The sequence below is a fragment of the Megalobrama amblycephala genome, linkage group LG13 (genome assembly GCF_018812025.1).
Source record: "Megalobrama amblycephala isolate DHTTF-2021 linkage group LG13, ASM1881202v1, whole genome shotgun sequence".
NCBI classification, from domain to species: domain Eukaryota; kingdom Metazoa; phylum Chordata; class Actinopteri; order Cypriniformes; family Xenocyprididae; genus Megalobrama; species Megalobrama amblycephala.
The window spans coordinates 18738329-18762593 of NC_063056.1; the positions used below are offsets into that span (position 1 = coordinate 18738329).

Consider the following 24265-nt stretch of genomic DNA (forward strand, 5'->3'; position numbering starts at 1 on the left):
GCGAAAGGAGCTCTAGGAAAGGCTCGCTGAAGCAGACCGAAGGCCTTTGGTGTGATGAATGATGTGTGGCAATGATATAGAGGTGAATAGCACTGAAGTGTCAAAGTAAAAACAAAGGCATACAATACCACAGACACATGAGTGTAGAGCTGCGCGAATCACGTTGCAGTTTCCTGTCCTGTGTGTGTGACTGAGTGTGTTTGGAAGAAAATGTCAGTGTAGCTCTGAGTTCCTTAACAGAACACACACAAACACACTTTTCATCGGAACTGTAAGTATTGCTTTGTTACTATGGCAAACACAAACTCTGCTGCTTTTTTTATTAGTCTGCATGTATATGATATATGTGTTTTGTCGTATAAAGCCAAAGGTGATTTGTTAAATGTCTGACACAAACGATGAGCTATAAAACATTCCATTCAAAATGACAGTGGTGGAGATGTGTTTGTTCCTTAATGATGTTTACAAGCAGCTTGTTTTGTTCATTAAAATAATATGGTCATAGGCCTATATAGTGTTTTAAAATTGTATTGTAGTGTGAAGTTTTGCGCAAATGTTTCGGATGCCGATCTGACGTTTTTGGTGTGATGTCTGTAATCATGGAACTGAATGATAAACAAAAGTTTAATAGCTTAATGATAACATTAATGAGCATTTTAAGAAACATTTTTAGGTGTATTGATATATAGACAGTATACTAAATTGTTTGTTTGTTTTTCTTATGTCTTACTGCATAAGTTTTTGTGTTTGTCAATGTGCATTTGTAGATTATGTTTTATTACTCTTGTTATAGACATACAAGATTTAAAAGTGTCAGTCTTCACTGTGCAGAATATTAACAGATATTAGGCATCGTATTATTAAGTCACTTGTGTTTAATTCTAGCTGTTCTGTAGGCCAAGGCCTCAGAAAGAACCATTACTTGAAAATTCACAATTATTTGTTGTCAACAGACAAACTCTTATAAACTGGGTGAAGATTAAGTCAAAGACTTTAAGTAGTGTTCAGGTTTAGTGTTTTGTAATCTTGTGTAATATGCTGAAGGTTTATGAAGTTTCAACAGTTTCGTGATGCGTTTAATGTTCACGCGGATACACTGAATCGGTGCGATTGAATACTTTTTTATTTGCCTTTTTGTATTTGCTACATTTACTTTAAATCATTGATTGAGGAATTGAGGTCCTGAGATATCAATTTAAAAGTAAAAATGTGTACATTTAGGTAATACTGAACAGAAAAAGCACATTCTCATAAACACAATTCACAAAATTAGATAATTTTTACATATAAATTGGAAAGGATTTTTCACTAGTATACCTATATCACATAACGGATATGTTGGTTAAAAATTTCAAGGTACAGGTTTCTTCAAAATGCCGACCTTTCCCTGTTTGATTCCGTCTGTGCAGGAAACGAAGTCTGTGGACAGCTTTTGGATTATGAATTATTTATTTTTAATAGAAACCATCCTCACCCTCCACTCAATTTTACTAATGAAAATCCATCCACAATGCTGCTAGAGCTTTCGTCATCTAGCTAACTTTTCTGATTTTACCAACGGCAAGGTGTTGGGTTTGCTTTTAAGGCGACGCATGAACCTGATAAAATGCAATCGAATGCAATGCAAGTTGCTTTGGATGAGAGTCTGCCAAATGTATGCATTCAAAACTGGTATTAAGATGCTTTTTAGTGGATGTATGAAGTCAATTCCCAAGTTCACAAACAGAGTAACCACAGGTGTATCACATGAACTCGTCTGACAACCCAAGTATCCTTCTAGTCTTGAAAAGTAAGGCCTGGTTTCACAGACAGGGTTTAGATTAAGCCAGGACATTTAATTAGCTTTTATAAATGTATAAAAATACTGATGTGTATCTTGAGACAAAACAATGGCACTGACATATTTTAAGTTATGTCAGTGCACGTTGTTTTCAGTCAAAAATCAGCTCAAACATGCATTTTAGTCTGCCTTGTCTGTGAAACTAGGGGTTCATCTATTGTTTTATCACTTACAATACCTCAAGTAGTTAATGTCAAATAATGTCAAATAGTAAGCTTGAAAATTGTGAGATTAAAAACAACAATAACAATACCATTTGATATGATATTTTGTTAACTAATGCAATGGTATTCATATGTTTAAGTGTGGCTTAGGTGTCCAAATACGTTCTGACGCCAATGAGTTTCGAAAGAAATACAAACAGATGCCCGATCATAAAAAAAAACAACAACTGCATGATTATCAGACATCACTGCCTGTTGTTGAAGATCCCAAACAAAATTTAGAAGTAGGTCTGCTATCCCTTGTGACATCAATAAAAAGTATATATACTTTTTCAAGAGTCCAACACATTGTGTTCCCTCAGGTGAATAAAACTCGAAGATGTCATGTAGACATTCTGTTTGTCAGGGTATAGCAATGTCTTGCAAATGTCTGGGTATGGTTATATAACATGCTTTTTATATCATGCTAAGTATTTTCTGAAGATATCACTCCAGCATAACTGACTTTATGCAACAATAAACTATTCTCGTGTAGCGGCACGGCATGTAGAGACAACTGTACCGTAGGAGCTTTAATAGATTTTGGCGACTTGATCTCGTTCTGTCATGGCTTGATGTACCGCCCGATTAAAAAACATCTTTCCAAAATTCAACATATCAAGAGCACTTTTGACCTTAGATGCAGCTCATGGAGCACAGTGAGAAAACGATAAACATATTGACATTTTTTAATAATCACCTTGGGTTACACTTTATTTTGAGGTGACATTGTTACAGTGTAATTACATAAATAAGTACTGAATTTTAATTAAGTAAGTACATGTACTTACTATGGGGTTAGGGTTTGTTTTAGGGTTAGTTGCTTTTAATTATGCATAATTTATTACAATAGTAAGTACATGTAACTTGTAAACAAGTCACCTTAAAATAAAGTGTTACCTTAACTTGTGTTGTCTATGGTTGTAGATACAGCAGCATTAATAATCACAGTATGAAACAACAGTGTATTTTATCTCTAGCGTTTGCTGTTTAATGCAGCGGCCTGTAGTTGTGAAGCGGCACTTCGTTCATTGATAGAAACAAAACTTGAAGTGGAGGACAGACAAAATGTTTCAATGAAAAAAATATGGATCAAAATTATTAAATGGGCACAATCATAAAATCCAGTATCAGCTGTTTGCGCATGCATTTGTTATACGCAACGTACAATCTGTCCAATAACAGAATAATAAGCTCAACATATTACATTACCTTTAAGAGTATCCATACACACAGGGACATTAAATACATCATTTAAACCTTTTTTTTACAATATGGCATTAGAAATTGTAATATATACATACATGCATACAGTTCAACTTTGCGCATACATGCATTTTTGTCAGCTTATGAAGGAGAGTTTGGACAATGTATGTATGCAATATGCCACACATGAATATTAATCTTTAATATAGTGGCATTCCTACATTAATTAAAGTAGCAGTCAGCAGATGTTTTGACCCAAAATTTAAGGAATCAACATGAATCAAAAGAATCAGTCAGACAAATGTGGAACGAGTCGTTAGCGGCACAAGGATGTGCAATTTTTAGAGCATTAATTTCTGTAAAATCTAATGAACATTAAGTTCTTAACCTTATGTTAATTTTTTTAGCAGCTTGGATTTTTAGAGTCATTTAGATGTTATCAATATAATGAAAGTCACGATTGGTTTACAGTATTTTATGTACTTTTAAATACGATCATCGGACAACATCTCTTGATCTTCTGAGAATTCAGTTCAGCAAAAAATCCTTCTCTGACTGTAAATGATGAAAAATGAGGCAGTAAATCATTAAGTCAGCATCTTGATTCCAGAATACATTTGTGTTTCATAGAATCTACATTGGATTTGGAATCACATTTGGATGAGGAATTAAGAGTGCTTTAATAGTCAAGGAAACATCCTTTTTGTGTGGTCCAGTGTTATGTGATGGGTGTGACCCTTAATTTTCATTACTGCAGCACTTGACAATGAGTGTGTAACAGTGACCTTAACAAGTTTAAAAATAGAGAGTGCATCTGTGTTTGTTTCTGGTGTTTAGAGTGCTGCTGTTATGAAGGAGGGAGTAATTTTCATAATGAGAGCAGGATTCCCTCTTTCACAAAGTGTGTCATACAGACATTTTTCTCTATTTCTCATCCTCTCACTTCAGCTTTGTCCCACACACATCCCACACATTTTGTCAGAGTGTTTTCCTAGCTGACGGTAGTTTAATTCTGGAACAGTAAAGTATTCATGAGAAAGAAAACAACAAATGTGGACCTTTATCCTTTATGGATGATCTGGGTTTGCTGTTATGAAAGAGGCATTCAATAAGTTCTAGTCAGTAAATTTTTTTTTTTTTAATGTTTCATTTTTTTAACTTCTCTCAGAAGACACTGAGGATGTTCAAGTGATTCATTCAACTCAGCACAGTAAACAAGCATCATCTTAACCAGATGTTAACCAGATCTCACCCCCCCCCCCCCCAAAAAAACAAAAAAAAAAAACAAACAAAAACAAACTACATTTTGAATTTAAAGGAACTCCACTTGACAACGAAAATGAAAACAAGTATATATAAGAAATGACACTATAGATGACAGATTTCTGAAAATATGTATGACTTTTTAAGCATTTCTGTGAAAATACATTAATAGAACGGGCCATTTACGGATAGGCCCATCAGCAGAAAAACACAGCGTGCAAGAAATAAAATGACGTGAACACAACAATTACGCAACGGAACAGAATCATCATCTATACTGTGAGGTTTCGAAATTTGCAGTCTAAAATATGATCTAATCTTCTGTACATTAATCTAAAAATACACATTTTCGTAAACCTCAGACCAAATGTCAGTAATCTCTCTTTCTCTCGACATCTCTTTCCACTGACATTTAGCCATACTTGCATTTCAAACCTACAGGACCTCATTAAATGGAGGAGGTTTGTAACTGAAAACTCAAGAACGAAAGAGACAAATGCAATTTGTCTTTCTATGTAATTTCCACTCCCTTTTTCAAAACAGGTCGTTCACCATGTGAAACTCTTACTCTAGAAAACCCAGAAGCTGTTGCCTGCAATGGCGTCCATCTTAGCCTTCTTCAGTGCTCTGCACACCTCAGACTTCTTCAACATTTCCTACGTCCCACAGTCTAAGCAGATGTATGTGTGAATCACTAAACGTTTCTGAAATTTCAGATCTGGTAGAGGGATCCCCTGTTAGTCACGCTGCTTTAGGAAATTTTTCACAATATATGCATAATTATCGCATAATTTTAGCAAACCAGATTGTAGATAAAATGGCAAGAAAAAAGAAAAGTGTAGATTATTTGCCCCAAAATGTCCTTTTTACAAGTTACAAGGTAAGATGTGTGGGAGATGAAGACAATATCAGTCTTTGGCTCTTCAGTCGAGTACAAACAGAAATGACTTGCTGAAGGGGAAACACGTAACGAAAACCTGTATGGGACATATTGAAATAAATCGCCCACTTTTCTTGCTTGCTTTCTTTCTTTCGGTAATGATTATGTTGGTGTCTCGACACTCTTTCAGTCTGTGAGTAATGAGGGATCCCTCTAAAATGGGTCTTTCCTTTTACCTCCGAGAGAAAAATGAGAATCAAGGAGAATGTGGATAGACAGATAGACAGACAGATAGAGAGGTAGATATATTGATAAAATAGTGATCTTAAGAGTAAAGATCTGCATGGAGCCAAAGGTATTTTTTTTTGAACAAGATGCATGGCAGGAAGAGCGAGAATGACAGAGAGGTGAAACCTCAGACACAGATGTGAGGCAGGCAACATGTTTGTTTCAACCTTCATGTGGTTCCCCTTAGCAAACCACTCCTGTCCTACAGCGCTGAAAGATGCTCTGGAGTACCTGCCCCTCTCTCTTGCTTTTCTTTAATGTATTTTTTTTTTTTACTGCAGGATGCTTTATTCACTCTTAAACATGTTACAGTTTTACATACTGATGTCGTTGGATAATCTTCGAAGTTCCACAAAGAACCTTTTCTGTGTCTTAACAAAACTGAACAACCCCTGACAGCAACAAAGTGTCGGCCCAGATCCGGCCCGCATCTGATCCGCATGTTATCCACATGTACCAAATGTGGGCCGGATCTGGGCCGACACTTTGTTGCTGTCTGGGACATCAATGCACTTGTGCTTTCATGAACCCAGAAACTAATATGCTGAGCTGAAGAGCTGAAAATATAAGATGAAGATGTTTCTTCATCACCAAAGAAGCATATAGCCAACTCAAAATCCTTGCAGCGTTGGTTCTTATTAAGAAAAGCGTTCTTTGCCAAACCCGAAGTGCTGCAAAGAACGACTGAAGAACCTTCATTTTTAAAAGTGCAGCTTGGTTAAATAGGCGTGTAAGAAGACTTGTGAATCGATCTGGCCTTCTTAATCCTCTTAAATGCAAATCAAACACAATAATCAGAATAAGAATCAGAAGTCAATGAATTTGGGCGTATGAACTATTTGTTTTGGTGAGTTACAAAGTATAAATGTAAGAGATAAATTCTAAAGAGAAGAGGAGCTCTAAAGAGAAGTGTTGTGCCGAAAGACGCTGACTTGACATGAAATTTTTATCTGTCTCTTTTTTGTTCTCTTATCCTAAACATCATTTGGTTTCGCATCGTTTTCTTTAGCTTTCATTTCAGTATTTGTTTAGTTTATTTTCCACTAAGGAACTGCATTGGTTTGAAATTCATCTTGAAGCAGAAGTAATACATTACAGGAAAAAAAAGTTAATATACACCCTGTATGAGATCAGTCCATTTTTAGAGGAACTTGAGTTGTGCTAATTTATTTTAATAATATAAGAAATGGTAATCTTCAGTTTACCCATTACATTGCTCCTTTAAATGATATAATCTATATTTGGATGCATTTTGATCTTCATATTTGCCTCATAATTGCATATTACATCATTTGCACTTTCATATACTTTTCAAAATCTGTCCTTTTTTTGTGATTTTGTGTGTGTTTTTAGAAATAACAATTACATCAAGAAAATATTTCCTGTACTTTACAGTACTGGGCATCTACATTTTATTCAAATTCTCTATCAAATCAAATTGATCTGTGAACGTACAACTAACCATTTTAAAGTCTGTATATGACTTTCAGTTATTTAAGTTATACAAATTACACTGAATTATCTATTCATAGTACAGTCATTATATGTTGTAACATTCCACTCATATTTGCTCAAGCCGCATACGCACTCGAGTCCCAGGTGCAGGTTAATAGTAAAATTAGGCATCGGATCTCTTTAAACGGATGATAGATGATAAAATTGTATGTAATGCTTTATTCAGAAAAGTAAGGAAAATGGAACAACTAAATGACAAAAGAGTAATAGAAAGAGTTTCTTCTGTCGGGTTTGGAGGGTCATGTGCTGATAAAGATGTTCATTCGTAATAAAAAGTGTTTTTAAACGGAGAGGATTAGATAACATATCTATAACGCTCATGGTACTGACACTGAGATTTAAAAGTATAAATGGACATGATCAGTTAAACAATGATGTGGCAAACAAACAACGAACCTCAAAAACAGAAAAACCTAATTTATATAACTAGGCTATTCAAAATAAAGTAGGATACAGGTTTCACAGAACATGTTGGTCTTTATATGATAATAAAATATATCTGTCATTATTTATTGCAGACTAGAAAAACCTACTCAGAACTTTTTGCTGCGCAACACGACAATGTCTCAATTTTTCTGGTTATCATCTGAAAACTTACAAAACGTTAAAATTTTATGTCATTTAATTATTGTCATTTAAACTTTTCAACATTAATCTGAATGTAAAATTCCCTACGTATAAGATATTTATTATGAATTATTATATTGTTCGAACAATAATGTTTTAGAGGGAGAAATTAATGCGGTTAGAAAAGTAATTATTGTACACATTTTCTAGCGACAACTCAGATTTTCCATGGAAAAAGGGGAAAATGCAAAAAAACCAAATTCTCTAAAAAAAATCTGTTTAATTCAACAGCTTCATGTCAATAACCGGACGTCTTCTTTCACCTCTCAGGCCAATCAGACAGAGGGGAGGCGTCAACGAAGGTTAAATAGAAATATTTTGGCCTGAAAGTGAACACATCCGCTGCACAACTTTGAAGAGGAACGATAAAGTATTTTGCTCATAAGGTGAGTATATTTAGTAGATGTACATTTAATTATAAACTTTAATCAGTTTTTATTATGGATGATTTAATTTAATCTGTTTTTATGTTTCTCTAGATCAGAATAGGGGATCAATTCCTTTTTCTACCTTTTTAAAGTTATATTTCCTTAGAAATGAAAAACTAAATAAACCTACATTATTTACTGTGAAGTCTATAATACTGTAGAAATTAATGGATTAATTACATTTAACAAATTAACAGGAATTAGACTTTGCACTCTATATTTTCGGTTCGATTAAACTGACGGCACGTGTTACATGGTTAAAAACTTGGTTCATACAGAAACTAGAAAACGTTCCTATACACAATATAAAACATAAGACATCAGATGTACAAGGGATGTAACACAGACGTATATTCTCTGGTGAATGCAATGCTGTGAAAATGAACTGAAGGACTGTCTTCGAATCTATTATAATATATCATGCTATTAGAACATCAGTTTTAATATTTCCTCTGTACTTAGTACTAAACTGAAGGAATAGCACTTGAGTAAAGCATTAAAATAGCTTTGAATTTGATCTCAATCTAAACAACAACAACAACAAAACATGCTTAATTAAGTCCATTACTTTTTTTCTGAAAGTTTTGTTTCAATTTCTTGGTCTTACTAATGTTCCCCTCCCTTCTCCTCCATGTCTGTGTGTCTGTTTACTGTTTAACCTCCATCCTGACCACAGCCCTGATCATCTGTCTTTCTGGGTTAGTTGTTCAGGTGCAGTCTCTGGCTGTCTTTATCTCTACATCTGTCGTTTGTGTTTCTTTGTGTGCTTCTTCTTCCTCTGTTCTGTTTCTCATTCTTCACAAACTTTTCCCTCATTTCTTTGCTTCACTAGATACTTAAAACTTACATCAGATTACAATTGCTAAGTTCACCCATTAGACGTTTTTGTATTATATGGCAGCAATATAAAGGGAAATTTTAATTCAGAATCAGAGCAATAATGGTTGAAACTGTTATATTTGTATGTCGCAACTAACGGTTTTAAATTTACTTTTATATTTTATTTATAAGGCAGATGTTTTTTACCCAAAAAACAGCTTACATTTCCAGGATGCAACCACCGATCATTGAGTGCTGCTGATTAATGATTTCATTAGCCATTGATTAAACAGTGTGCCTGTAAATCTTTTTCTTTCATTCTTTATTTTTTCCCTTTTTTTCAATATAAAATTGCACTTTATTATACTGAAATAAACCAATTTAAGCCATATCATATATGCATAAATAGCATTAACCACGAGGCCCATGTAAATATTTAGTATCCCACTCTAATTACGCATTATTTTGAACTATATGTTGTTGAATTTTTAGTACTTTTAATAAAAATCTAACTGGAATGAACAAAAAGTCACAAACTGTTCTATGTACTATTGCGTACTCAATATCCCAAGCAGAATTTATATTAACTATACATTTACTTAAAAGCGAAAGTACATTTGTTACAAGAAAATCCTATTTCTTTCATAACAGCTTTATCTTGTATTATTTTACATATAAATTCAATGCTTCATACTATGAATCTTGATAAACTGAATCTAAACAGCCACTTTTTGTTATCAGTGATAAATCAAAAATAAAATAATAGAACATAATTTTAAAACCAAAACTGAAAAAAAATCAAGTTGGAACAATATCATTTCACAGTATATAATTCAATTTTCTTAACTGTGCATTTATGTTTGAGCGTTTTTATCTTAAAATAGTCATACGTTACATTTACGTATTTGGCAGACAATTATTCCTAAGTGATTTACATTGCATTTAACCTATATATTTATTGTAACAAATGTACTTTCTCTTTTAAGTAAATGTTTAGTAAATATAACTTCTACATTGGATAATTTGCACCAATATAGTTGAGTACGCAATAATATACTGCATAGAACAGTTTGTGACCTTTTGTTCATGTCAGTTACATTTTTATTAAAAGTACTAAAAATTCTACAACATATAGTTCGAAATAATGCGTAATTAGCCATATGGAATATACATTTGCATGCATCCCTTAGGAACCAAAGCCATGACCTTGGCGTTGCTAATTTAGAAATCTAAATATGAGAAATATAAAGAATTTTACAAGTTAAAGTCAAACATTAAAGGATTTACAGAGTGCACTTTGTAACAAATCAGTCTGCAGTTTGAATTGTCTCTATCTCTTCAGAAGGAGTAAAAGGAGAGATTTGTGTGAATCACATGCACAAAAAGAGAAAAAAGCCAAGATCAGATATAACAGATATAACGCACACCGCACTCCAAGCTCAGCGACACCACCAGCAGCGCCATGTGGTGTTCTTTTTTCTGTGTGTAAGCGTGGAGAGATCCGCCTTTCGTGGAACAAGGGAGGAAGAGAGGGGGTGTTTTGGAGGAGGAGGTGAAGAGGTGAAACTGAGAGGGATACGAATATACTCCCCGCACAATCTCAGCCCACCACAGACACACCTCTCTGCGTCTTTGTCTTGCCGTCTTTCTAGCTGTTGTTTTTCATGTTTCTTCACTGGTTCTTGTCTTCCTTTATGTCTGTAACCCATAGCCCACCACAAAGCTTCTGTCTCCCCCTCACCATCCTGCACTGTCTCTGTTACCGTTTCTCTCAATCACTCAAAAAAAAATCTGAGCCCACCACAAGCCCCTTCCTTCCTCTGTGCTGTGTGATGCTCTTGGTAGTACATTTCTCTATGGTTATGTCTTACAGATCACCCTTCAAACATCCTCTCTGGTTCTGCTCTGAGGACAGAATGATGTTTTGTTGGATACTAATATCGCTACTCGTTCGATTTCTCAAAGCACAAGGTAAGTTGCAAATATCTTGACAGTTGTTATATGTTGAAGAGCATGACATTGAGTCTGTATAAGCATTCTTCTTCTGACTGATGTGTTCTTCTATCATCAGAAAGCCCCATAGTAATTTACGCACAGATTGGAGGGAACGTTACCATACCTAGAGATTCATCAGTAACAGCAGATAATGTTTATGTGAACTGGTTCCGCGCCTCAGATAAAAATGTAACTATCAGCAGGAACCCTCAGGGTGGGATCCAACTGGGTGAGATGCATGTTTTTACTGAGTTCATGCCTTTTTTCTCCACAATAATAATCAGGCTACCATGTTTGATATAACTGCACATGTATGTTTGTCTTTTGTAGGGAAAAATGTTAAAACACATGCCTCTCTGTCATCGAATTACGATCTCCAAATCTCACCAGTACAGGATTTTGATTTTGATGTTTGGCGCAATGAACAACATGTACTAACGTCTACTTATGTCAAGATCTACAAACTGTACCATGGTAAGACTAAGTACAGAAAGTGTGTGAGAAACAAAAAGCAAAAAAGAGACCCAAAGTTTACAGCCACAAAATCTAAAGGGATAGTACACTCAAAAATTGCTTCATCCTTATGCCATTCTTTCTTCTGCGAAACACAAAAGAAGATATTTTGAAGAATGTTTCAGCTGTTTTTGTCCATACAATGGAAATCAGTGGGTTCAAAAAGCAACACTGGACCTCACTGAGTTTCATTGTATGGACAAAAAAAGAAAAAGAAAGAAAGAAAGAAAGAAAGAAAGAAAGAAAGAAAGAAAGAAAGAAAGAAAGAAAGAAAGAAAGAAAGAAAAATAAATAAATAAATAAATAAAAATCATAAAAAAATCATAAATAAATAAATCTAAATCTAAATTCTTCGTTCCCCAGAAGTCAAAATGTTACATAAATAAATGATAAATGTAAATAAATGATGACAGAATTTTCTATTTTGGGTGAACTTTTCTGTTAATTGCTCTCATATATTTTCCAAAAACACTCAAGGTGAGAATTAAAATGAGTTTTTCTATTAGTTCCTTTTTCAAAGAGATGACTGGATGACTCTACACATACTGATGAGCTCGATTCAGAATGTGAACACTGCAGAAGTAGTCTGCCCCCTGTGTCATAGGGCTGAACTGCAAAAAAGAAAAAATACATAAACAAAGAATCTATGAATATATTTTATAATCATCAATCTTACTAAACTCATAAAGACGATGATTAAGTCATATAATTTACCCACTAGAACGATTTTAATCTTAATTCTGCGCTGCATATTTGGCAGTATGAACAGAATTAAATGGGTTACTCCACTCTCACATACACTTTGATATTTTTAGCTATAACTTTACACATTACATGATAAGATTATCTAATGTTGCATATTCCACCTTTCAACACCCTTTTCTCTATTTCAGTCACTATACCCAAAGTTCCAGCCGTGATGTTTGGTGAGACTCTGTCTCTGGAATGTAAAACTGATTCGAGTTCAGCGAGGCCCAGTATAACATGGATTCCACCTGAAAACTCAGGTTGTCATCAAGTCAAGTCTTACAGAGAGAAGATTTTAGTCAAAGATGTGTCCAGGTGTCATAGTGGTGTTTGGACATGCCAGGTGAATTATGACGGGAGAGAAACTAAAGCAACAACAACTGTTTTTGTGATAGGTGAGACGCAGTTGTTAAACACTCAGTGTATCTATCCATTCATTAGTTTTCACATTCTGAGAGTTGTTTACAAAGCAATAAGGAATGAAAAATACACAAGAAACACAGAAGAAGATGATTACAGTCAAGATCTATAAGTAGGAGGAATATGGTGAAATATGTCAAATTTAGCAGAATAATGATGGAGCACTGATAAAAGCTTGTTTACTCTCACTTTTTGTAATGCTAAATGTAAATATATAAACAATATTTAATATAATTACAATCTAATATAATATATGTATTCACCTGTTATTTCATTCATATTATGTTATTAATTATGTTATTATTATTATTATTTTATTTTACGTCCAAAGCTGGTACAAATTGCTAATAATAATAATGTTCCCTTTATTTTCATCTCTTTTCCTCTAGACCTCTCCCCTTCTCCTCCAGATCCGATTTATACCTCTCTCTCCTCATCCTCTACAGTCAACATCCCATGTTCCCTGTCATCTAACATTCCCTGGTCCGTGTTAAATGAGACAGGCCTCCAGGGTGGTAGTTGGAGCTTCACTCCTCTCAGCGATCAAAACCAGCCTCAGACTCTCCTCAGCCTCAGTGTTGGTCCCGTGGTCAGATGGGATGTCACACCGGGCACAAATAGCAGGGTCAAGGAAAGAGAGTTAAAAGACAAGGATCTATCGATTCATAATCTACCTGTATCAGAGAAGATCAGGGGGGAGTACAGCTGTAGCCTGAAGTTCAAGAGCAAGACCCTCAGCACAAAAGTCAAGGTGGAGGTTCTGCAGGGTAGGTGAATGACAAGTGTTGGGGGTCTAGTAACTAACCACAATACTAACTACTTTCAGTCAATATTGTGACAGCACTTCCATAATATTTTTCCCAGTGACAAGCTTCATTTTCCACCAAACACGAAACATTGCTGATTGTTACTGCACAAGTGTATTATGTGGTGACATAATAGTTTTTTTCTTTATAACATAATATATATTTGTATGTTGGCACATACAAATTTGAGAAAATTAGGTCATAAAATGTACTTGCATTTAGTGAAATTGGTTTAGGTTTAATGCAGTTGTCTAGATAAATCGGGAATGCTTGATATTAAAAAGGAGGGTAAAGAATTCAGGAATTTAGAAACTGTATAAGAGTTTGAAAATAAAAAAAAATTTAGAGAATGTATTTTATCACTTAGTGCCATTACTGAGCACCATTATTACATAATTGAATACTTTGAATCAAATTAAAATAGTATGCTTTTCAGTGCATCTAACGGAGTTGACACAAATTAAGCTATGAAATTAATAAAAATCAAATTTTAGAATTTTTTTTCATTTTTTCATGTTCCCTTACCATTAGCTGGAATCTTTATCTACAACATAAATCCATAATTTAATATTAAAAAATAAAAACTAACATCTAAAACCTGTTTTGTCTTTTATCTCAAGAATCAGCGAGTTCATAGTTATACCAAGTACAAACAAAAGATACTAATTAAAAATATGTTTATAATTATTTAAACTTAAATGGTGTTGCATTAATCTTGGACTTATACTGACACCTAGCGGCCTGAAAAAGTTGTATGTTTTCAGTTACTATTATTAATTTATTCCAGCAGTAAAAGTATCCAGTAACACCTCTAATTGTCTGTTAAAATCACTGTCTTAGTACATTAATCCACGTTAAGCCTTTTCTTATAACGGTTTTCTATGGGAGAAAAAGGCTTAACGTGTTATAAAACGCGTTAAGATCATATTTTGGGCTCATATGATTTTTTGCACATAGTATACTTTATTAGCATGATATTTAGTGAGTTTGGTCTGTAAAAATCACTGTCTTAGTACATTAAGCCACGTTAAGCGTTTTTCACGTTAAGCGTTTTAGAATGTCCCACACCAGATACACATAACCTTTACTCTACTTAATGTAAGTTCGAATCGTGAACTAGATTAGCAGCAGTGCAATGCAGATTTGAATGTTCGCTGTGACATAGCCGAATCATTGTCTTTTAGGAATTAATATCGCGTGGGTATTTGAATTGAGATCGCAATTAACAATTAATCATGCAGCTCTTGAAATTGAGAATGTACATTTCTGAGACTTTTCTTACAATGCAAACTTCTTGACTTACTTGTTTTAAACTCTGTACACTTCTCCTTCTACTAGTTAACTCTTCTGGTGGTTCTCGAGTACATGAAGGCCAAAGCGTGAATCTGACATGCACATTGGGACATTCAATTGCCTCTGACCTAAAGGTGGATTGGAAATGTCCTCTTCCTTCCTGCCCTCCTCCCAATCCTCAACATTTGATATCCATCCCTGAAGTGACAATGCAGCACAATGGCCAATGGAAATGTCAACTCTTGCTCAAAAACGGGACGATGCTGACATATGCTGCACTATCATTAAAGATTGGTAAGAGAAGTGAAGGAAAGATGGAGAGAATGATACATGTGCAATAAAATATGTAACACTGTCAATAAACTGTTTCACAGAGAAAGCTCCAGTGGACGTCTGGCTTTGTGTTGCCATAAGCAGTGGAGTTGTGGTCTTCATCTTGCTCATTGTTATCGCCATTATAGGCTTTCGCAGACACAAACAGGTAAATGTTTGTAGTTTAGCACACTTCTGTCATTTGTGAAGTGTTTGAAAGGTGAAAATATATATATGTTTTTCATTCTTAACAGATAATGATGTACAGACGACGCAAGACCAGATACTGCTGCTGCAAAAAGTGAGTTTGGTGTTTGTTATAGGCCTATATGATGCTTTCAAAATACAGCTGGGGCTGGCGCAAAGTGCGGCATCGGCATCTCACAGCAGCACTTTCGGCGGGGAGAGATTGTTCTCCCTCGGTAGAAATCGCGGGGGCTTTGGGGGAGAAATGGGAACGCGGGGGCACCGCGATGCGACCACAAAGGGCACTTTCGCGATCAAAGGGGCAGGGGCTCAAGCAATGTAGTTAAAAAAATATTACATCAAATTATGTAATTGGCCAGTGGCAGGTGCTGCCGAATAAATTCTCTGGCTGCTGGAGATGGGGCTGTAGCGACAGATGCTGCAGAAAGTCCATAGCTGCTGGAGATGCTGCCGGAAGTGCCGCTGCTAGATGCAGATGCCGCGGCTGCTGGAGATGTGCCGAAGAAGTGCATGATTGCTGGAGATGCCGCTGGAAGTGCCACTGCAAGATGCCCATTCCCATTCAGTCGGTCACGTTCAACGTACGTCAGTAGTGACCGACGAATTGGGATATCGCTAGAGAGCCCTATCAGCTTCAAGAGAACTAAAACAAGCCAATGGAGATTGGTGTGCGATATTTGCATAATGCGCACCGCCCCCAACAGGTGGATATAAATAGGAAGCAGATGCAATCGCACTCTGTCTTTCGCTTCGGAGCCAACACTTTGGTGTCCTGCAGCTTCTAAAGAAGACTATTCAAGCCTCTTCATCGGCCTTTGGTGTTGGAGTGACGGCACAGCAGCGAGTGGAGCCTGAGCCTGGAGAACTACATCTGTTTCGCTGTAAATCCACGCTGTTTAGTTTGCGATTTGGGCCGGTTCCTCCCGTGTTTGTTTGAACACGCTGGTCACGCTCCCTGCATGCCTCGGCACTAAAGAGCTGAAATTTCCTCTGTCTTTGTGACTCAGGAAGTGAAAGAGCTTCACAGACAGACACTGCGTCTTTTTCAAGACGTCATTCAGTCTGTGCGTTTCTGGAGGTGGTCGTTTCCTATCCTCGCTGATGGCCACAATCACTTTCTCTCATGTCTGCTTAGCGTGCTGAGACTGTGTTTGTGGGTGGTTCATGTTCTCGTGAAAAAAATAAGAGCATGCCCACGTCGGCGCGTTGTTGTCTCGCCTTTCTCGTAAGGGCTTGAGCGCTCAGCACGCTGTGTGCCGTCGAGCTGCCGGTTGACAGCTATGGCAACCCAGCGCGTTGTCTGGCGCTCTAAATGCACGGTCGAGACTCGAATGCCTTTTAATGAGGTGAGTCCCCTCACTTATTCCCTGATCTAGTTATTTTTCTGAATCAGAAAAATACTACTTCGGTTAATAAGCTTGGGTGACCAGAGGATCACAGTGGGGCAATACCCGCCGAGCCATTCTCCGTGGGCCCCCCACTCCTCTAGTGCATCACAAACATGTTGTGACTATGTTCGTGGGTGGTTCATGTTTAGTACAACATGGCCACGTCGGCGCCCAGTGCGCTGTGTGTCGTCCAGTTGGACGGCCACGTTCACTGTTCAACATGGCTGGTAGCTTCTGCATGGATTGCTGGTCCTTCTCATGGGGGACCTAGCGTCTTAGTCAGAGCTTCAGCAGAGGATCAGATGTCGACTGCTACATTGGAGAGAGTGTTGTTGGGCTCTGAACATGAAGATGATGCTGAGCGTCCCACGGTTGTGGTGTGCTCGTGCTGAATCAGATTCAGACTTGACAACCATGCTTTCCCGGGCCTCTGGGGGCGTTGTGCGACGCGTACTCGCCTTGCCCCCGCCCCCTGTCTTAGCCCGGAAGTGCATGGAAAAACTTGTCAGTTTTTAAGCCTTTTTTTGGCGTCAAATATGGAACGCCAAAAGGGCCATAATCTGCATTGCAAGTTTTTTCTCTCTCACTACCCTCTAGAGTGGGGTGGCAGTGCTACGGGCACACCACCTCTGCCCTGCATGGGTCTTGGCCCCGGCAAGTCCATGGTAGGCCAAAGCACTCGTTGCATATGGGTAGTTCTGAGTCGGGGTTGAGCTACGCATGATGCAAGTCATAGCGCAGGCCCCTGGCCAGACTATGTCCACCATGGTGGTCCAGAAGCACCCCTGGCTAGCCTTGTTGGGATGTGTCACCGTCAAAGTTCGCTTTCTCGATGCGCTCATCTCACAAGCTGGCCTAAAACCCAGCCCGCCCAGCCCGCAGTCAACACAGTTGGGTAGCGGGTAGCGGTCCTGGAGATAAGGCGACCTGGAGCTGAGGTAAACAGTTCTTTCGGGAGACGATGCTGGCATCGCTCCCTCCCCGGAGGAGGGCCGGGTGGAGAATTTTGGTCTGTTCCGCCGCTGGCTCTCCGGAGTCCAGCGGTACCCACAAAGAACTGTTTTCTGATCCTCCGGGTCCCAAGAGGGTGTGGCTGGCAGTGTGTGAGGCCCCGCCTTGCCACTCCCAGCCCCCTCTCACTTACCAGCAGGTGCCAGTGTGATGGTGCAGGCTGCGCCCCGTGTGCCGTCTCCCATACGCACTGCTACCTTGCAGAGTCTGATCACACTCTGGGCCACTACCATGCCGTCCGAGTCGGGTCCCCGTACTCTGCTTCGCTGCCCCACTCCCGGTACGTCTGTGGTGCGTTTGGTCCTGCTGGCTCGGTGTCTGGAAGCCTGGATAGCGCTCCCCAGCCCATCCCGCTGGCTCATTCGTACTATCAGACTCGGCTATGCGATTCAGTTCGCCCGGTGTCCCCCGGTTTTCAGGGGTGTCCACTACACTCAGGTGTCACTGGACAATGCACCTGTTCTCCGGGCGGAGATTGCTGTCCTCCTGGTGAAGGACGCAATCGAGCCGGTCCTTCCAGCCGATTTGAAGTCAGGGTTTACAGCCCCTACTTCATTGTACCCAAGAAGGGCGGTGGACTACGGCTAATCCTTGGTCTGTGCGGCTTGTACCGGTACCTTCTCAGGCTGCCGTTTAAGATGCTCATGCAGAAGCGCATTTTCGAATGCGTCCGTCCCCAGGATTGGTTTGTAGCGACTGACCTGAAGGACGCGTACTTTCATGTCTCGATTCTGCCTCTCCACGGATCGAGCATATCAGTACAAGGTCCTACCCTTCGGGCTGGCCCTGTCGTGCCGCGTCTTTGCGAAGGTTGCGGAGGCGGCCATTGTTCCTCAATGACTGGTTGATCCTGGCCAGCTCACGAGAGCAGTTGTGCGAACACAGGGATATGGTCTAGCTCACCTCAGCCGGTTGGGTCTTCGGGTCAACTGGGACAAGAGCAAACTCGCCCCTGCTGATGTACACTGCTGATGTACGTCGAACGTGACCAACTGAAATGGAACGTCTCGGTTACGTATGTAACCCTCGTTCCCTGAAGGAGGGAACGGAGACGTATGTCCCGTCGCCACAGTTTCTGTACCCTCGCTGCAGTGCGGACACCAGTTGTCTCCTCAGCGAAAAACAGAGTGCGATTGCATCTGCTTCCTATTTATATCCACCTGTTGGGGGCAGTGCGCATTATGCAAATATCGCACGCCAATCTCCATTGGCTTGTTTTAGTTCTCTCGAAGCTGATAGGGCTCTCTAGCGATATCCCAATTTGTCGGTCACTACTGACATACGTCTCCGTTCCCTCCTTCAGGGAACAAGGGTTACATACGTAACCGAGACGTTTTGCGCCAACCCTCTCTCTCAAAATAACACATACAGTTGCCCCAAAACATATTTGGACACTTAAGCTATACAAGTGAAATACACCAAGGAGGATAACTATAAAGATAACAATAAAAAATATAGTTCTAAAAATTGTTCTCAGTATTAAAGAATAGGAGAGTTCACACCCCAGCTATAATGGCAGCAGCACAGAGAAACTCATTGGAACGATAAAAACATTGACAGCCAATCAGAATCCATCCTGCTTTAAAGAGCGTGAGCATTTAAAGTGACAGACAAGAACAACAAAACGACATTGTCCGCTGGAGTGGACGATAATACACTGTGCCAAATTTATTATGCAAGTGACATATCAGTAGGATTTCAGTACAAGGAACATTCAAATTTTAGTTTTTTAAAGAAAGTGTTTGTTTGATTTCTCCATATCTTTTTAGATAACTGGCATCAATCTCAGACAGGTTTGTTAAATTGTTTGCCACGTCTTCTTAAGTGAATGGAAAACTTACTTAAAGAGGTTGTTAAGCAAGTCGCAGTTCTCATGCAATATGTAGGTGAAATGCATGAAATGCTGCAATGTCTATCAAAAGGCATGAAAACAACTAATATTGTGTGAAAACTAAATGGATATTATCAAAGTATTTACAGCACAAGAGAACTGTTCAGATAAAACCTTATTAAGGAAAGTTTCTGTCAAACAAATTAATTGTATTAAAATGGCAGTTATAAAAAGCCAGTGTTGAGCAGCAAACATGTGAAGCTCCTGGTGTCTCTGGAATCTCAAGAAGCTCTCCATGCAGGCCACCACTAACCAAAGCTCACAAAGAGAAATGTTTATAGTGCGTGTAGAAATGCATTTTCAAACAGTTTTATTTCTGTGGTGTTTTTTACAGCATGGTATAGTGCGTTTTCCTGAATGAAAATGCTTTTATTTCAAAAGGCACTATCCTTGTTTTTATAACATAGTAGAAAATGGACAGTTATAAACTTCAAATATCTTGCAGAAGTCATTTCGACACCCTCAGAGACAGGACAACATGTTCTCCAACCAATACACCTATAGGTCGTTTGTCACTTCCCTGAAATACGACCCATAGGAGCATTTACTAAAGTTGTGCCCCTATCGACAAAATATCAATACATTTTTTTGTACATACATTGCATTTAAATGAACACGTATTTTGATTGGTAATGATAGTTTACATCATTTCATGACGTAACATGACACTGTCATTATTTTTAGGCCAGCTAGAGGGCGCATGACTTTAAAAAGTAAATATAGGTCGTTATAAGGTGCTTGAAAAACAACCTATAGGTTCGTTTTTTTGGAGGACAGTCTGCAGAGACCCTAAAGGGACCTTCCATCTCACTTCCCAATATTCCAGCCCAAATCAACACCTGCCAGCTCCTTGCTGGAGTCGCAGTCACTCACCAACCATCCAGAAATCCATCCATCTTCTAGACCATCTATTGTAGTACAGCATTCGTCAGTGAATAAAACTATTTAAAAATTAGACTTTGTGGATTCTACACCTACTGTAAACATTTTTCTTTGCGATCTTTGGTAAGAGGTGGCTGAAATGCAACTTTACGCACAACCGCCAGCCTGTGTGGAGAGCTTCTTGAGACTCCGGCATAAGCAGCTTCAAATACATGTTTGCTGCTCAACAGGCTTTTTGTTATCCTTTTAATACAATTAATCTTTTTTAACAGAAACTTTCCTTAATAAGCCTTTATCTGACTGAATTCTCTTGTGAATTCTCTAAATCACTCACAAATCTCCATTCAGTTTTCACACAATATTAGTTGTTTTCCATTTACCTAAGTAGACCTGGCAAACTATTTAACAAACCTGTCTGAGATTGATATGTAAAGTTATCTAAAAAGATATGAAGAAATAAAACAAACAAACACTTTCTTTGAAAAAACGAAAATTTGAATGTTTCTTCCTATTGATGTCACTCACATAATAATTTGGAACAGTGTATATTTATCTTTTTAATTATCATTCTTGGTGTGAACAGGCCTTTAGACAAGTTGTTTTAAAATAATTGCAAAAATTGCTCAGAAATGCCTAGCATAATTAGTTTGCAGATGACACATTTTGCTAATGCACTGAAATCACATTTACATACAGTTGAGCAAAGCCTTGCATCATCCTCATCATCATGTTTGGTTTCTCTCTTTCTCTCTCTCTCTGTCTCAGTCCGCAGCCAAAGGGATTCTACAAGACCTGAGGATCCTCAGCTTTTTTTGTTTTCCTAAATAACCATGTACATGTAAATGTACAGTTGTATCAACAAAGACTCTCAATGCCAGAACTGACAGTCTTCATTGTGCAGATGATGCTGGTATATTTTATTATTGTCAAATACTCTCATAACCACGCTATATGAACATGCTTGATAGAAAGCAATGTTATATGCAACTCAAACAATATGCTGCATCCCTTTGGGTTGTAAATAACATGACATACTGTATTATAAAACTTGTCTGGATGATAAAAGTGTGAAAGATTATGTGTTATTTCCTAATACATAGTATAGTACTAAAACAAGGAATCTTTATCTGTACATTTTATATAACCAGAGTGCCTCATTATAATGTGCTATTATTTTTCATCTACTGTTTTCACTTACCTCTTTATTTTCTGAATGCTCTTTTACATTTGTAAATTAACTTTTTTCTCTGATTTGCTTGTATATCTTTATTTGAGGAAAAAAGCAATTGAAAAATATTCATAATGTAAAATAAAAACACTTGATGAAATAAAATTGTATGATCATTCTCACTCCAAAATGTCTTCATTTAAAGTCAACATGAAATGGAAGAAGGGATGGTCTTTTCTTTCCTATTGTGATTAAAAATTACGAGGGCAAAATAATTAAAATATAAAATAATTAATAAAAAATATGTTGATATGCATGAATATCTATAATATTTATAATAAATGCTGCAGTATTCCAAAAAAAAAAAAAAAAAAAAAAAAAAAAAGAATAGTCAATTTTGATTTTAGTGTGACTTACCATGCATGTTCTCATTTGTATTCATGTATAGTATGGGCTAAAGTGATGTCCGGCCTAGGAAAATTGACATTATTTAAATATTTTTAAAAGCTTGTTAAAGATTTTGTAAGCATATTGCACTTGTGCTTGGAGTCAGTTGATTTAATAAAATAAGACCTGTAGCTGTAGTTTTTGCTAAATAATTTTGTCAGAAAAATACCTTATCCAAGTTAAGGGTTTTATTTTTCCCTCATATTTAAAATACTTAAAAAGTATAAAATATTTAATAGAACTTGTAGGGTCATTAAAACAAATGATCCCTCCAGACATCACTTATGGCCACTACAGAATACATACACACTCCCACATGTTTATAATAGGATAAATAGATTTTTTTACATTATGGAAGTATTAAAGGTGCTAAAGAGGATGTTTTGTTTTATACATTTTTGCAATATTACTTGAAACTGTCTTTACTAACTGATAAAAGACTATTTATTAGGTGCACTGAAAGGAATAATATTAATATACATCATCTGTGCACGAGGTGGGGCCTTAAAAACATCAGCCAATCGTTTACGTGATCATCGCGTAAACGATTGGCCCTCTGGCTTGTCAATCACTGCCGTGACGTTCCTTGTGAGAGACGTGCGTGGCTGCGCGCTCCAGTAACTTTCCACACTCCACAGGCGCCGCATGCAATGTTTTTGTCAGGAGACAGGAGTAACAACTGCAGATTATGAGTTACCTGCGGTGAGTCCGACATAATGAATCCACTAACACGACACAGCGAATGCCGGTGGTAAACACTCGTGTTCCAATACGAGTGTTTACGAGTTTTGGGAGGCGTTCCTTCTAAGGTGGGGGGTTGTTCTTACGCATGCACTCATTTCAAAAACTCAGTAACAGTCTTTGGTTTCTCAGTCGACGAAAAGACCCTCTTTAGCACCTTTAAGAACTCCTTTCTCTCTGTATGATATTAGTGTTATGGCATGTTGGTTGTCATGTGATTATGAATAGCCCAGAGTTATTATCATTAATTTAGTTGTACCAAATTATTTTGTGATATATGTTCACTTGCACCTTTTACGCAAAATTGGAATTGCAAGCGTTTCATACAGCATTAAATAAATAAATAAATGCTAAACTGAAAAGCTATGTCAAAGATTTTGGAAAATTTGCCATAAAAAATAAAACACGTGGTATTTGATTATTTTCTGTTTGTTATGTTTGGCTTGGTGAACACCTTTTAGCTATTATTATTCTCTTTTAGCTATTATTGTTTTAACATCTATGTAAAACAGGGTAACTCTTAGTTTTCTCCACTAGATGACAGCAGAGCCAATAAAATGCATTTTATTGCTGAGGTTTGGAGAGAAATGCTGACACATCCAGAAACAAACATCAGTTATAGATCCTGCAACCTCACTTATAATTTCATATGTTCCATTAAATTCAGTATTTTAGTTGTATTGAATTATCTTCAACTATTCAAAAAAGTATCTACAAAAAGTACCACACAAGATAGCCTGCTAATAACATTAGGATCTTAAAAGTCAGTTCAGAAGCTGAAATCTTCCCCTATACCCTTAAAGGATTAGTTCACTTTCAAATGAAAATTACCCCAAGCTTTACTCACCCTCAAGCCATCCTAGGTGTATGTGACTTTCTTCTTTCTGATGAAAAGTCTTGTTAAATCTAAATTGAAAAAATATCCTGATGCATCCGAGCTTTATAATTGCAATGAGCGATACCAATGTGTTTGAGCTGAATAAAGTGTCTCCATCCACATCCATTCATCATAAACGTACTCCACACGGCTCTGGGGCGTTAATAAAGGCCTTCTGAAGTGAAGCGATGCGTTTGTGTAAAAAAAAAATCCATATTTAACAAGTTATGGAGTAAAATATCTAGCTTCCACCAGACCGCCTTCCCTATTCAACTTATGAAAAAAGCTTAACTGACACGACGCCAGTTCTGTATTTTTCATAACATTGATTCGCTTCAGAAGGCCTTTATTAACCCCCAGAGCCATGTGGAGTACACGTTTATGATGGATGGATGTGGATGCATGCTGTTTCTTCAGCTTCATATTGGTAACACACTGCCATTATAAAGCTCGGATGCGTCAGGATATTTATTAAAGGTGCCGTAGAATGTCTTTTCA

The 24265-nt window shown here is 37.5% G+C and overlaps 1 protein-coding gene across 2 annotated transcripts; it reads left to right on the forward strand.

The window, feature by feature from the left end:
• Nucleotides 1-101: 101 nt before the first annotated feature.
• Nucleotides 102-21892, forward strand: LOC125244174. Of its 2 annotated transcripts, none has more exons than XM_048154196.1 (11): nt 102-271; nt 8054-8208; nt 10943-11040; nt 11141-11293; nt 11395-11538; nt 12471-12719; nt 13134-13511; nt 14889-15137; nt 15218-15324; nt 15410-15456; nt 21300-21892. In XM_048154196.1, the coding sequence occupies exons 3-11, from the start codon at nt 10986-10988 to the stop codon at nt 21328-21330; spliced, it is 1413 nt and encodes a 470-aa protein (XP_048010153.1). In that variant the 5' UTR covers nt 102-271; nt 8054-8208; nt 10943-10985; the 3' UTR covers nt 21331-21892. The 2 variants fall into 2 exon arrangements, with proteins under 2 accessions (XP_048010153.1, XP_048010152.1); XM_048154195.1 differs by having other exon boundaries at nt 8093-8208.
• The last annotated feature ends 2373 nt before the right edge of the window (nt 21893-24265 follow it).

What these genes read in the sequence shown, in the direction of transcription:
- LOC125244174 (XM_048154196.1), top strand. Translation starts at nt 10,986, where the DNA reads ATGATGTTTTGTTGGATACTAATATCGCTACTCGTTCGATTTCTCAAA. An exon ending in CAAGGTGGAGGTTCTGCAGG is followed by an intron (nt 13,512 to 14,888) that starts GTAGGTGAATGA and finishes TCCTTCTACTAG; the next exon opens with TTAACTCTTCTGGTGGTTCT. An exon ending in TGCACTATCATTAAAGATTG is followed by an intron (nt 15,138 to 15,217) that starts GTAAGAGAAGTG and finishes ACTGTTTCACAG; the next exon opens with AGAAAGCTCCAGTGGACGTC.